We start from the raw sequence: 13,175 nt of genomic DNA on the forward strand, positions 1-13,175 counted from the left end.
CCAGATTAAATATATACTTATAAACTAACTGATGAAATACCAGAAAGAGATGAACGTAAAAGAGGCATGAGCTATTTGCTTTAGATTCCCTATAACCTGTATGCGAAGCTCGCAAGAGATTGCAGGCGAAGAAACCCTTTAATAAATCAAATGATGTAAAACCTGGATCTCTTTTCCTTATAACTATGAATTGACTATACCAAATTATAAAATTAAAGCCTAGGCAGAGAGTAAATGACACAGCTCCACAGAGCACCGCAAGCTGAATGAAATAATTTGAATTCCAATATACTATGCACTAATGCTTCAATTTGATTTAAATGTGTTTCCTAAATTCCCAGAATGAAATTCTCGAGAGTGTAAGTATAAACAAAAGCAGTCAATTAATTAGAGGATATTAATTCTAAGATAAGCCTAGCCAGAGACGCTGTAGCCAGCTCTATGCAAGCTTATGCACCAAGAGGAGGGGCTCCCTGCAGCCCCTTGCATGCTCATATTTAAGCTAGGCTCTATTAATAGTTGCGCTATCATCCTTTGTTTATATTGCTTGTGTTTATTTCCTTTGTTTATATTGTTTATATTGCTTTTGAATTTAAAACCAAATAGAAAGTGAGGGGCACTCAAAAAGTAGATCCCACGTGGTTTTGCCTCTCCTAAAATGGCCGCCGCCGCAAGGCCACGTGGGCAATCAAAATGGCGGCCGTAATGCGTTCCCACTGCCTAGCGGCAAGGAACATGTGCGGAAACACTTAACGCTAGCCCTTTAACACTGAAAAAATTCCACAACCGCAAGAGCAAAACCTGCAGGCATTCCCCACGTACCCCTTATGAACATTAATTATTTCCCTGGTTTTTTCGCCGGTTAGGCTTAAAAGGTAGGGTTTTTAAAATTACTTCCCACGTGGAGTGCCTATAGTAAAATGGCAACCGCCCGGAAGGCAATGTGGGTGGATGAAATGGCGGCAGGGGCACGGTGGTTGCCCGGCAACGGCACAGCTGCTTCCGATGCTTTCCAAGTCTAAACTTCCGCGCGAAAATAAAACAGCCTGTAGAACTCACCCCCTCAAGAATGCTGCTGAAATGATTATTTGACAAGAAATTCTGCCCCCTCACCCCAGCAGGAAAATGAAACACAACCGGCACCAAATGCAGCCCGCTCTCCTCCCGCAGCTGCCATCCACCTAATTGCACCACGCTCCCCTGCACAAACCCCTAGCTAAAGCATGAAGCCCCAACAGCAAAAACCTGATTGGATGGGTGCGCTGTGTCCTCCGGCCTTTCTTCCTTGAGCTCCTTGCAGGACAGGCGGTCAGCAGTCGAGGGCAGGCAACGGATCACCAGAAAAAGCTCCACAAAGCTGAATAAATTCTTCTGAAGGGGGCATGCAGCAGCAGGCAAGGCAAGCTCCTGAGGGCAGGGAACTTGCACCAAAACACACAGAGCTTCCTGTAAAACTGTAGACGTGAAAGAGATGCTGGAAGGAAAGCACACAAACACACACACACAGTGATTTTAGCTCAATTACAGCTCCCGTGTTAAACTGCAGCAGCTGGAATGGAGCGCAAAGGGGGAAACCCCCAGAAGGAGAAAAGCCCCACAAAAATAGAGATAACAACTCCTGAAAATCAAGCAGTTTAGAAATAAAGCAACACCAGCAGCGAATGCTGAAAATTCCCTGTAAAAGAAAGGGAGCTTTTTCTGTGAAGCTACAGCATATTCCACGAGGTGCCCTGCAGCTCAAGAACAAAGGCAACAAAGAAGCAAGGCAGGAACGCTCCAGGCAAGGCAGATAAGATCTCCCACAAGCAGGAACAGCTGATATGCGGGAAACGTGAGGGCTGGCCGGGGAGAGGGGAGAAAGAAGGGGCAGAATGGAGACTGTTTAAATTAGCTGGGGAGAGGGAAAAAACAAGGGGGGCAGAACGGAGACCGTGTAAAATCAGCTGATTAAAGAGCATTCAAACCATGGGGAGAGAGGGGGAGAAGCAAAAGGAGGAAGGATGAGGAAATTCTGAAGCACCTCTGCTGACCACTGGAACAATAAACACACACACAAACAGCAACGCACCAGCAGAATTAATGACGAATGGCAATGTAGTCACCCCCCCAGGCACCCCAATCAATTAAAATTCAGCCAAAGTACCCAATTATGAAGAGAGCAGCGCAATAAATGCGAATTAAGCAGCCCTCACTCCTAGAGGAGAAAGGAATAACAAAAGGTAAACTTCCCTGTGGTCCAGCAGCTGAGGGAAACCCAAACTGCAAACTGCGTCGTCTCCAGGGAAGAAAGGGGGTGAGCCAGGGGCTGCCCTGACCTTAAGTGGCCCTAGGAAGGCCCGCCCCTGCCGCCAGCCAATTGGCTGGCGCCACAGGGTATGCTAATTGGGTGAATCCCTGTCTCCTGCGAGGCTGACGCCAGCCTCGCAGAGTGTGGGCGGGGTCGTGATCCCACAACCCCCCCTCCTCCTGAAGGTCGGAAGGGGCATTCCGGATAGCAGTGTCCAGGCAGAAATTGTCGAAATGTCCAAGGAAATCTGGATGTATGGCAGGTGATGTTGGTGATTTTGCAAAACTTTTTGAAATATGGCAACCCTGAGCTGACTGGCACAGAAAAAAACTAACACTGGATCAGTGGCGTAGCGTGGGTTGTCAGCACCTGGGGCAAGGCAAGTAATTTGCGCCCCCTAACCCGTGGATTTGCGCCCCCTAACCCTAACCCCTAGATGTTGCGCCCGGTGTGGCCAGCCCCCCCCCTGCACCCCCCACGCTACACCACTGCACTGGATGTGTCCAAACACTCTCCAGCAGTGTGTGGGATGTATAATGAACGCTTTACCAGTCAATTCCCATCTAAGTCAAGTATTTTCTTCCTTGATATAAATGTTGTCTTCCTTGTTCCATGAAATGGGGCTGCATCTTATCTTCAGAGGAGATGCCTAGTGTCATTCTGGGGCATTATCTAGAGTTGCGATACATCCAGGAATTCCCAGACATGTCCCCTTTTAGGGGCGCCCATCCAGGACGTGGGTGGCGCTGTGGGTTAAACCACTGAGCCTAGGGCTTGCCAATTGGAAGGTCGGCAGTTCAAATCCCCGTGACGGGGTGAGCTCCTGTTGCTCTGTCCCAGCTCCTGCTCACCTAGCAGTTCGAAAGCACGAAGTGCAAGTAGATAAATAGGTACCACTCCGGTGGGAAGGTAAATGGCGTTTCCGTGTGCTGCTCTGGTTCGCCAGAAGCGGCTTAGTCATGCTGGCCACATGACCCAGAAGCTGTATGCCGGCTCCCTCGGCCAATAAAGTGAGATGAGTGCTTCAACCCCAGAGTTGGCCACAACTGAACCTAACAGTTAAGGGTCCCTTTACCATTCTACATGCCCATCCAGGAGAGATTTTACATTTTAAAGCAGATGTCCTAGATTTGGTTCAGACTCGGACTTTCGTGCAGGGGACCTGGGCACAGTTTCAGGCTCTGGCCCTCTGGGTGGGCAGAGGGGCGATTGGGCAATTGCCTTAAAAAAGCTCAACAACTTTTTGTGTCCAGATTTTTACCTCTTGAAATATGGCAACCCTAGCCACCACAATAAAGACTGGATAATTTACATGTTTCCGACTGTGCTGTCTAGTGCTAGGTGGATGGTTAAATTGGAAATCTTAATTTTTGGCACTGTGGTTTGGTTTACATTATGACAGAATTTTTAATTTGTTGTTTACTGAACCTGTTGAGATATCTGCCTATTGTTCGTCTTCTCTTTATTTTTATTATTTTGTTCCCAAGATTTACACTCACGTAGACCTAACTATGCAGACATTATTTCTGCCCCACCCTCCTTTAGGTAGCGCAAAACAAAATCATCAAATTGCAAACGAATCAAAACAGCTGAATAGCAACTAAAAATAATGTACAAATAGAGCAAACAAGGAATCCTGGCCAAATATACCCGAGTCCTCCTCACCCAAAGGTCTTGAGGGAGGGGAAAGTCCCATTGTGCAAGTGGAAATCCTTTTGCTGACCAAACACATTAACTGAATACTGTCCAGTGTGTACAAAGCCCTGTCATTTTTCACAGCACCAGAAGGCATTCAAAGGGAATTTGGGGGAGGAGGAAGCAACCCTCTGCATTTCTAGCCTAAAGGGGCACCTATTCTTTCAACGGATTCCCATGGTAAAATAATATTGGCTTTAAGGGATAGTTTTATAATGGGGATGTTTTCAAGAGTCATTATTTGGAATTCCGTGAGCACACTGACAATCCACAAACATCTTCATTGCTGAAAGGGTGTGTTGTAATCCACTTGTTTGCAGCAGCCGAAATATATGTAATTATACAAAGTCATATCTGCAGCATATGTAGTCATCTGTGATGATTAGGTTTGATTATTACAAATGACCAGGTTTTGCCTCGCACTGTTTTCATTATGTAAATTTGTTTTAATCAATTTTTTTGCTGATTTAGAAATGCAAATCTGTTTAATGGTTGCGTGGGTGTAAGGAGATCCGTATAAATGCCAGCAGCTCAGTGGAGGAGAGCATCACACTCACCTGCCAGCCTCTTATCATCGCAACTGAATCCAAGGTGAGTAGCTCTCCTTTTTACCCCAAGGCCAAATTAAAGTGGCAGGGAGGCTCTGTTGCAGTTCTCAAAACAGGGGTCCCCCTCCAAAAAGGAATACATAAAATAAGGAACCAATATTATGCCCTTAAAGTCTAACAAATTTATTATTAATAAGCTTCCATGGACTACAAAAAAAACAAAACAAAACAAAAATACTCTGAGCATGCTTAATTTAACACCACCAACCAAGTACCGAAAAAAACAAACAACCATTTTGGCAGCCCCCCAAACAGAAAGAAAATACTCTGAGCATTTGCAGGGGCGGTGTCAGGCTTTGGGGAATTTGATCCCTCCCACGGTGGCAGCCAAGAATAAGATAGACAATAAAAGTTCTTACCAATTAATTTATTCAATATTCACAGTGAGAGACAAAGGACTGCAGTCTCCCCTAGATAATGGCGTTGCTCCAAGTAAAATCCCACCGCCTAGGTCTCTCCTGTTCTACTTCACCCCTGCATTGGCCAATCTGAGCTTTCTGCCTCTGAGCTTTCTGTTCTACTACTCTCAATGCTTGCTTGGTCCTGGGGTGGTGGTGGTCAGGAATGCTCTCCAAACACAATGAGTCTGTCAGCTGTCTCTCCCCTGTTGCTTCTTCTTCTTCTTCCTGCTGTCCCTCTTCCAATATTTCCCAGCTTCTCCCCTCTGCAGCCTTTGAACTATGCCCTTCTGCAAACCACTGTTCTAAATCTATACTGTCCTCCTGTTTTCAGGAAGGTTTGGGAGGGGGGGTGGCCTCCCACCATTCCTCCTCAGTCCAGCCCCTGACAGGCGGACTCTGGTCTTTCAAATTTCAGCAGTGCTTTGTATGAGGTCAAAATTTGGCACGCTCTGCCTCTTGCCTTCCATTCTGTGCGTGCTCCACATTATAGTTGTGGCGTCCCCCTCAGCTTGGGAAACTGCTTGCACTGCCCTAAATCCGCCTCTGTTAAACTTACTTCCCATTATATTTTTTCATTACCTAATTTGGGGTTGCCATAAGTCCGGGATTTCCTGGACATGTCCTCTTTTTGGCGCCCAATGTGGCCCCTGGGCAGATTTTTTGATTTTACATGAATTGTCTGGGTTTTTGAGTTTGTTGAGCTGGGGGGGGCATGCGCATACTCAGGAGGGCGCTGTGCCACAGCGGGGTATTGTGCGAGGAGTGCAGCCAGACCCCTTCACAATAATTCTTTTATCCTAGGTAGTTCTTCACAATTGTTTTTGATGAACGGGTATAGTAGCAGGAACAAAACATACACAGTATGATAGAGATTGTAAAAATTGACTCATTCTGGTCTTCCCTTAGGGCTTCTAATTCCATCATGACCACCTTGCCTGAAGCCAGTGCTAAATTTGCTGTTGACTTTTTCCACCGTGTGGCCCAAGAGCTCACAGATAACAATGTCTTGCTGTCCCCTGTGAACCTCATGCGGGCTCTAGGCCTGAGTGCTTATGCATCTGGAAATGAACAGGCAGCTGAGATTGAGAAGGTGAGAATAATCAAACAGAAGAGCTGCAGCCTTCAAACTAGGTTCACTGGCAAATAGCTTCCCATCACTGGTCCACACCAATTATTACAGTTACAGTGGATCCTTGGGTTACATTGCCTTTGGGTAACGTAACTTTCGGGTTGTGAACACGGCAAACCTGGAAGTGTATACTTCCGGGTTTTGCCGCATGTCCATGCGCAGAAACAGTGCCTCTTCTTTCAGGGTGCACACAGACCCCCGGAACGAATTAAACTCATATCCGGAGGGTCCACTGTATTGTTATAATCACAATTCATTTGAATTCCCCCTCCCCGTTTTCTTTTTCTTAATTAAACAAAAAATAGTATTAAACAAACCACCATCCACACATACAGAGGCACCAGATATCTATTTAATTACATTTAACTTTTAAGTCATTTCAGTTCTTAAACTGAATTATAGTGATTATAACAAATTATAGTGAATTATGGTGTTTATAACAAGTTTCCATGTGCACTTAGAGGCCCATAACTACTCTTGATGCTGCATATGTAATAAAACTATCCCAGGTTGATTGAAAAGCAGTGATTTCCTTGTCTGTTCAACTCTCTCACACATGGGTTGTGTCAGTTTGTCCATTAATATTAGGTCCCATAGTTGTGAGATCCAGATCTAAACTGCATTTAGAGTCTTCCAGTCTTGCAATAGTAGGTACGCAACTAGGTCGTTCTGGGAAAGTTGTTGATCAGTTTCTGAAAATTATTATAGAAATGCTATTTCTGAATCCAAAGGGATTCCTCATATGTACTGAGCCTATTTGATTATTTTTTCAATCTGAACATTTACTTTCTCATTACAATCCTAAAGTAGCATCTTAAACAAGGATGTCTTAGAATGTGCATGCGTGGAAGAAAGGCTGTGTACAAAAGCTGATAAATGTGTAGAAATGTAATCGCTTCATAGACAATATATGTAGGGCTGCCATACATCTGGAAAATCCTGGACATAGCCAGGATTCGTCCATTGAAAATGGTGTGCATGCAATCTGTTTCTCAAATAGTTCAAAATGTCTGGGAAAACCATATTTTTGGGGGGCCGAATTTCCCCCACCCAAAATAGCTAACAAACTTCTTTTTCTTTGGAGATTTTGCAGAAAAGAAAAAGGAAAGGAAACGTTTTGTGTCCAGATTTTGAAATATCGCAACCCGAAATATATGTATATGTAGAAAATATCCCTTTCCTCTGTTTCTCAATCCCAATGTGACTTGAACTGAACGTAATATTAACTCAAACTTCAGGTTGCCTGAAGCTCAATGGATGTTTGCACCATTAATTTGGCATGGTTCAGATATGATGTCCCAAACATGTCAAATCATTCACAAGTTTGAGATACAAGCAGAGATCTACTCTGTGTTTGATTGACAGTGACACCTTGTGGTGTATGAGACCTAGGAAACCATATATTTCAAGTTCTTAAGTGCTGCTGTTATTTTGCCTATGCAACTGAAGCCATGTTACCATTTCATTCAAGGTCCTTCACTGGGATGAAGTGAAGGAGAGTGACAAAACCAGAAAGAGTAGATATCTGGAAGCAGCCAAAAGTCTCGGACGTTCATCAACCAGATTAAGAACATCAAATGTACGTACAAGATTGCTTAAATAAAGTTTAGGAGTATTCTCCCTATCCCTTAAATCCAAGTGGCTTATTAGCATCTTCTCCTGTTTAAACTCAACATCAAATTCCGTGCCTTTTGGGGGAAAATATATTTGAAGGAAGAGTCCTTCGCATGAGAGTGCAGACATCATTTCCACAAATGCACTTGTGGCAAAATAGTCAAATGTAAAACTCAAGTGAAACAGGCACAAGAATATACAAATATCTGCATCTTCCTCTGCAGTATTAGTGCAATCTTGGGCAGTATTTAACTAAATAATTGCAGAAATGAAACAATCTTTGCTTGTGCACTGGGATTGTGCACTGGGATTGCCACCCTCCTCCCCAGGCATATCCCAAATATGCCACCCCCAAATCTGCTCCAGAGGGTTAAAGCTGGGACCAGAACAGATTTGGTTGGCACAGGTGAAAAGAGGGAGGAAAGTCCCATGTGCAAGTGGAAGTTATTTTGCTGATACAAGGAGATAATTAGCACTAAGTTGATGCAGCCCTCGGTTTACGGGACGTTTTGAAAGGTTCATGTGTTTTTATGCCAATGAAGATTTCCTTTTAATCCTTTTTATTGATTTTCCAATAAAAAACATCCAATTAATATATCCAATCATAATACTCCAATTAAAATAAAAAACTAAAATAAAAAGACCAAATTATAGTCAAAATTATAATTATTAATTTTTCGGAGCTCCCCACACTCTGGATCTCTGAAGCATATCTCCACAGCTTAGTGCTGCCTCTCCTCATTGTTTCCATATTTTCCACATCTCGATTTTGATGCTTTATAATTCTCTGTCTCTGAGTCCACGATTCTTAATCTTCTGCCAATGAAGATTTCTTATTCCTTTCCTCTAACTCAGCGATGTCCAACAGGTCGACCGCAATCAACAAGTAGATTGCCTGCATGATCCTTGTCAATCACGGTTGATCGCGGGCAAGTAATGTCCCTGCCCCCGTCCCATATAAACCTCAGAAACTCTGTCCACTCCCTTCCCAAAAGAAGCTCAACAACTCTGCTAACCCACCCCCCCAAATGCCCACTCCTCCCCGCTCCAATGACAATGGGTAGATCACGGCCAGTTAATTTATACTGGGAGTAGATCACAGTTTCTTAGGAGTTGGATATGCCTGCTATAACTGAACTGGAATTGAAGAACCTACTGACGGAGATGTTTCATTGCAGGCACAGAATAAAGATGCTAGCTGTCCGAATCCGAAAACCCATTCTAAACCATCACATTTAAAACCTTGTGACAGCAGATGAGACATTTGCCACGCACCTCCTTGCTCTGAGCCTGAGCCACCTTGCCATAATGCCTAAGTTGTGAAATACTTGGGAAGTCTGATCTAGATCAATGTTACAGATATAGTGACTGACCCGAGGTCATCCGGTGAATTTCACTGCTGGGCAGGGATTTTAAATCTGGGTTTGTGTATTTCCTTCCAACTTTTCACTGGATCTTGTAGTAATACATTGTGTGAAATCATGTGAAACTCTTGCACATTAGGAGCTGATGTAACTGAGCGCTTTGCCGATAAAGAATTAAAAATCCGGTCGCTTGGCTTTGTTGGTTTGCATGTATTCGGGACACAGAGAAGTTAATAATGAGATTAGCAGCCAAGAGTCTTGAGAATTAACCTTCTATTTTGAATCCTTAGGATGTTCCCTGCTATGAGTGTGAGGAGCCTGAAGGAATCCATACGGCATTCAGCAAAATCCTTGCGACTCTTAATGAGCCCAGCAGCAACTATACCCTGAGCGTTGCCAACAAGCTCTATGGAAACAAGGACATTGCCTTCATCCAGGTAACTCTAATTTTGGCCCCTGTGGGTGCTCCACTGCACTGTGAGAACCAAGTGCACATTGCAACCTGCAATTGACTGTATTCTACATAAATGGGTTCATCATCTACTGGTGTCTGTCAAAGCTGTGCCTCATTCCCAGGCCACCAGAGGGAGGGAACTATTACAGTAATGATTACCTGTTGCATGAAGTACTCCACAACTAAAACCCAGTGTTCTGAAAGTAGGGAAGGACCCGCAAATCTAAGGTAGTTAAGAAATACCAGTGGTTAAGAAGGAACCCTATCAATAGAAATCTCTGCGGGCTTCCAGAAGGCTATCAATAATAACATTTCTATTATGCAAAACCTTTGAGGTCATGAAGTTGTACTTCTAATACAGTGGTACCTTGGGTTACATACGCTTCAGGTTACATACGCTTCAGGTTACAGACTCCACTAACCAAGAAATAGTGCTTCAGGTTAAGAACTTTGCTTCAGGATGAGAACAGAAATCATGCTCCGGCGGCATGGCAGCAGCAGGAGGCCCCATTAGCTAAAGTGATGCTTCAGGTTAAGAACAGTTTCAGGTTAAGTACAGACCTCGGGAACAAATTAAGTACTTCACCTGAGGTACCACTGTAATCTCAAATCAGAGACGAACCTGGATGTTATAACCGATTTGTTATTCTTTTAAAATTACTGATACATGGATTCAGTTTTTCTAATTCTGTCTAGAAATTCATATTCTGTGCTCTGAAACTGTACCTGACTGAAGTGGATGGAGTTGATTTGCACAATGCCCCCGAGGAAGTGAGGAGACTCATCAACCTTTGGGTTGAAATCCGTACACATGGTAAGACCACACAATGTACTAACAAATTCTTCCTGACAACTTTTGTGAAAGGAAAGCTTCTACTTGTTGTTCCTCATTTGAGTGATCTAAAAATCAGCATCTAAATCTATTTTACTCTCCAAGAATAACCTAAGAAACCATTGTCGCCTCTGCTGTCCTCCAAACATGGTAAAAGGAAAACTGGCGCTCATGATATTTTATTTGCTTCTTAAAGCACCCCAAAGGACCACTCAGGGTATAATTAAGTACTTAATCTAATTAATCTACTCAAGCTGCTCCAGTTACCCTCCATAAATAGCTAGCATACATGTTGTACACTCCTTTTTATTTGAAGTGATACTATGGAATATAATATTTCAAAAACCTGGATATTTTTCTTAACCCTATTATATCCATTTCTTTGCTAGGTAAAATCAAGGATCTTCTCCCCAAGGAAATCTTTGACTGCCTTGCTCAGCTCCTGCTGGTGAATGCTCTCTACTTCAAAGGACAATGGGAAGTGAAATTTGACAAAGAGCTCACAGAAGAAGCCCCGTTTTACCCACATCATGCAGATGAGGTGAGTTGTAAATATATGTCTAGCTTCCTTGCTTCTGTTGTGCAGAGACAATGAGAGCAAGTAGGTGGATAGCAACTTCCAAATTGCCTGATTTTCGTGGGAGTTCAGTTGCCCCAATAGCGTCTTGATGGAAGTCACATGAAATACTTGATGCAAGGAAGGCTCTGCAGTGCTGAACTGAACCCTTTTTAGATGATGGCTCCCACACAGCTAGGCTTAGATGTCTTAAAGCCCCATGAGTAACAACAGAGTTTCACTTGGCCACTAGCCACCAGTCTCATTATTTCAGTGAAGGAAGAGGATAACTTATTTTAGCAGGATTGATGCTGAAATCTTGGAAGAGAAAAATCTGCTCTCTTCATTCTGGGAGTTTGATGGAATCATGTAGCCTTGCAAAGAACTAGAAGGCTCACTACTTCTTGCATTATATTTCTTCCAGATTTATTCATTCAGGATAAACAGAAGATATTGGGCCTCTCCCCTCAATCTTGCATATCTTCTTCTTCCAAGGGGGCTTCTAAAAAAGAGATGTGCTTGACAGATGGTGCCCATTTTATCCATCTCTCCCTTTTTCAGCAAACCAGAGGCAGTCTCTTGGGTTGTCAATCTCACCTTTATAACTTGGATATTCAAAATCAGGGGAAGGAAGGAACCTCCTAAAGCAAAATAAGTTCCTTTGCTCTTTTAAAAGATTTACTCCTTTTCTTTTCTTTACAGAAGGACTGTCATACTGTACAGCTGATGCACAGGAAAGGTGTCTACAATGCAGGGACAATTGACCTATGCAATGTTCAAATCCAGGTTCTTGAGATTCCCTACAAAAACAATGAAATGAGCTTGTTTGTATTGCTCCCAGTAGACTGCAGTGCGGAAGCTCTTCAACAGGTAAATCATATTCCTGCTCCTATGCCGACAACAACAACAATTTATTATTTATACCCCGCTCATCTGGCTGGGTTTCCCCAGCCACTCTGGGTGGCTCCCAACAGAACATTAAAAACACGATAAAACACCAAACACTAAAAACTTCTCTAAACAGGGCTGCCTTCAGATGTCTTCTAAAAGTCAGATGGTTGTTTATTTCCTCGACATCTGATGGGAGGGCATTCTACAGGGCGGTGCCACTACTGAGAAGGCCCTCTGCCGGGTTCTCTGTAACCTCACTTCTCGCAGCGAGAGAACCACCAGAAGGCCCTCAGTGCTGGACCTCAGTGTTCGGGCGGAACTATGGGGGTGGAGACACTCCTTCAGGTATACTGGGCAGAGGCCATTTAGGGCTTTAAAGGTCAGCACCAACACTTTGAATTGTGCTTGGAAGTGTACTGGGAGCCAATGTAGGTCTTTCAGGACCGGTGTTATATGGTCTCGGCGGCCACTAATATCCATGATGCTCTTCTCCATAACACTTATATGGATTTAATAATATTGTTGTGAAAGGACGTACTATTACCTACTTATCTATTGTGGTCACCATTGCTTTGATTCAACCTGGGACTGAAATGATATCACTGCCATTTCTGTGTTTGTTCCTCTAGCTGGAAGGTGGACTAAGCCATGAGCATCTTCTTGACTTATCCTGTGATCTGAAGCCCGTAGAGGTGGAAGTGGCTCTTCCCAAGTTCAGCTCAGAGAAGAGAACAGAAATCGACCTGATTGATCGAAAAAAGGGGGATTTCTCTGGAGCAACCACAACAGAGAATGTGGTTCTGACTCAGTTTATCCACAACGCTCTATTTGAGGTTGATGAGGAGGGTGGTGAAGAAGCAGAGGCAGTCCATTGCCCCAAGGATAGGCGTCCACGTCGGGAACCTGTGAAGATTCTGGCTAACCATCCTTTCCTCTTTTATGTCCTTCACAAATGCACCCAAAGCATACTTGTTTTCGGCAGATTTGCAAAACCACAATAAAGGAAGATTTCTGATTCGCGGAACAAAGTCAGTGGAAAACAGATATAGGAAATGCTTTATGTGCCTCATATTCTTTGGTCAGAGAAAACACTCTTTTTTTGGTGGTGGGCCTACTTTTCATGGTATGTTAATGGTTTTTAAAGGATTGCTACCCTGCCTCTTTGCAATACCTTCTTCAGTCATTTTACATCTTTTTGAAGAATATCTTTCCACCCAGGACTCAGCAAGACTGCTAAAGAAAAGGTGATATATGTGTGTTGTATGTGCGATATAGCATTGTGCCACCAGATGGTACCAGATGGTGCCTGGTAGGAGTTTTTCCATTTGGCATTAGGCTTTTTGG

At 43.6% G+C, this 13,175-nt stretch overlaps 1 protein-coding gene across 1 annotated transcript; it reads left to right on the top strand.

Moving 5' to 3' along the window:
- Positions 1-5,910: 5,910 nt before the first annotated feature.
- LOC307220888 (serpin B3-like) lies at positions 5,911-12,893 on the top strand. The gene is made up of 7 exons (XM_079985057.1): positions 5,911-6,081; positions 7,592-7,699; positions 9,389-9,535; positions 10,249-10,366; positions 10,774-10,925; positions 11,643-11,810; positions 12,461-12,893. The coding sequence occupies exons 1-7, from the start codon at positions 5,914-5,916 to the stop codon at positions 12,830-12,832; spliced, it is 1,233 nt and encodes a 410-aa protein (XP_079841183.1). The 5' UTR covers positions 5,911-5,913; the 3' UTR covers positions 12,833-12,893.
- Positions 12,894-13,175: the final 282 nt, after the last annotated feature.

The sequence above is a fragment of the Podarcis cretensis genome (assembly GCF_951804945.1).
Source record: "Podarcis cretensis genome assembly, chromosome: 7".
NCBI classification, from domain to species: domain Eukaryota; kingdom Metazoa; phylum Chordata; class Lepidosauria; order Squamata; family Lacertidae; genus Podarcis; species Podarcis cretensis.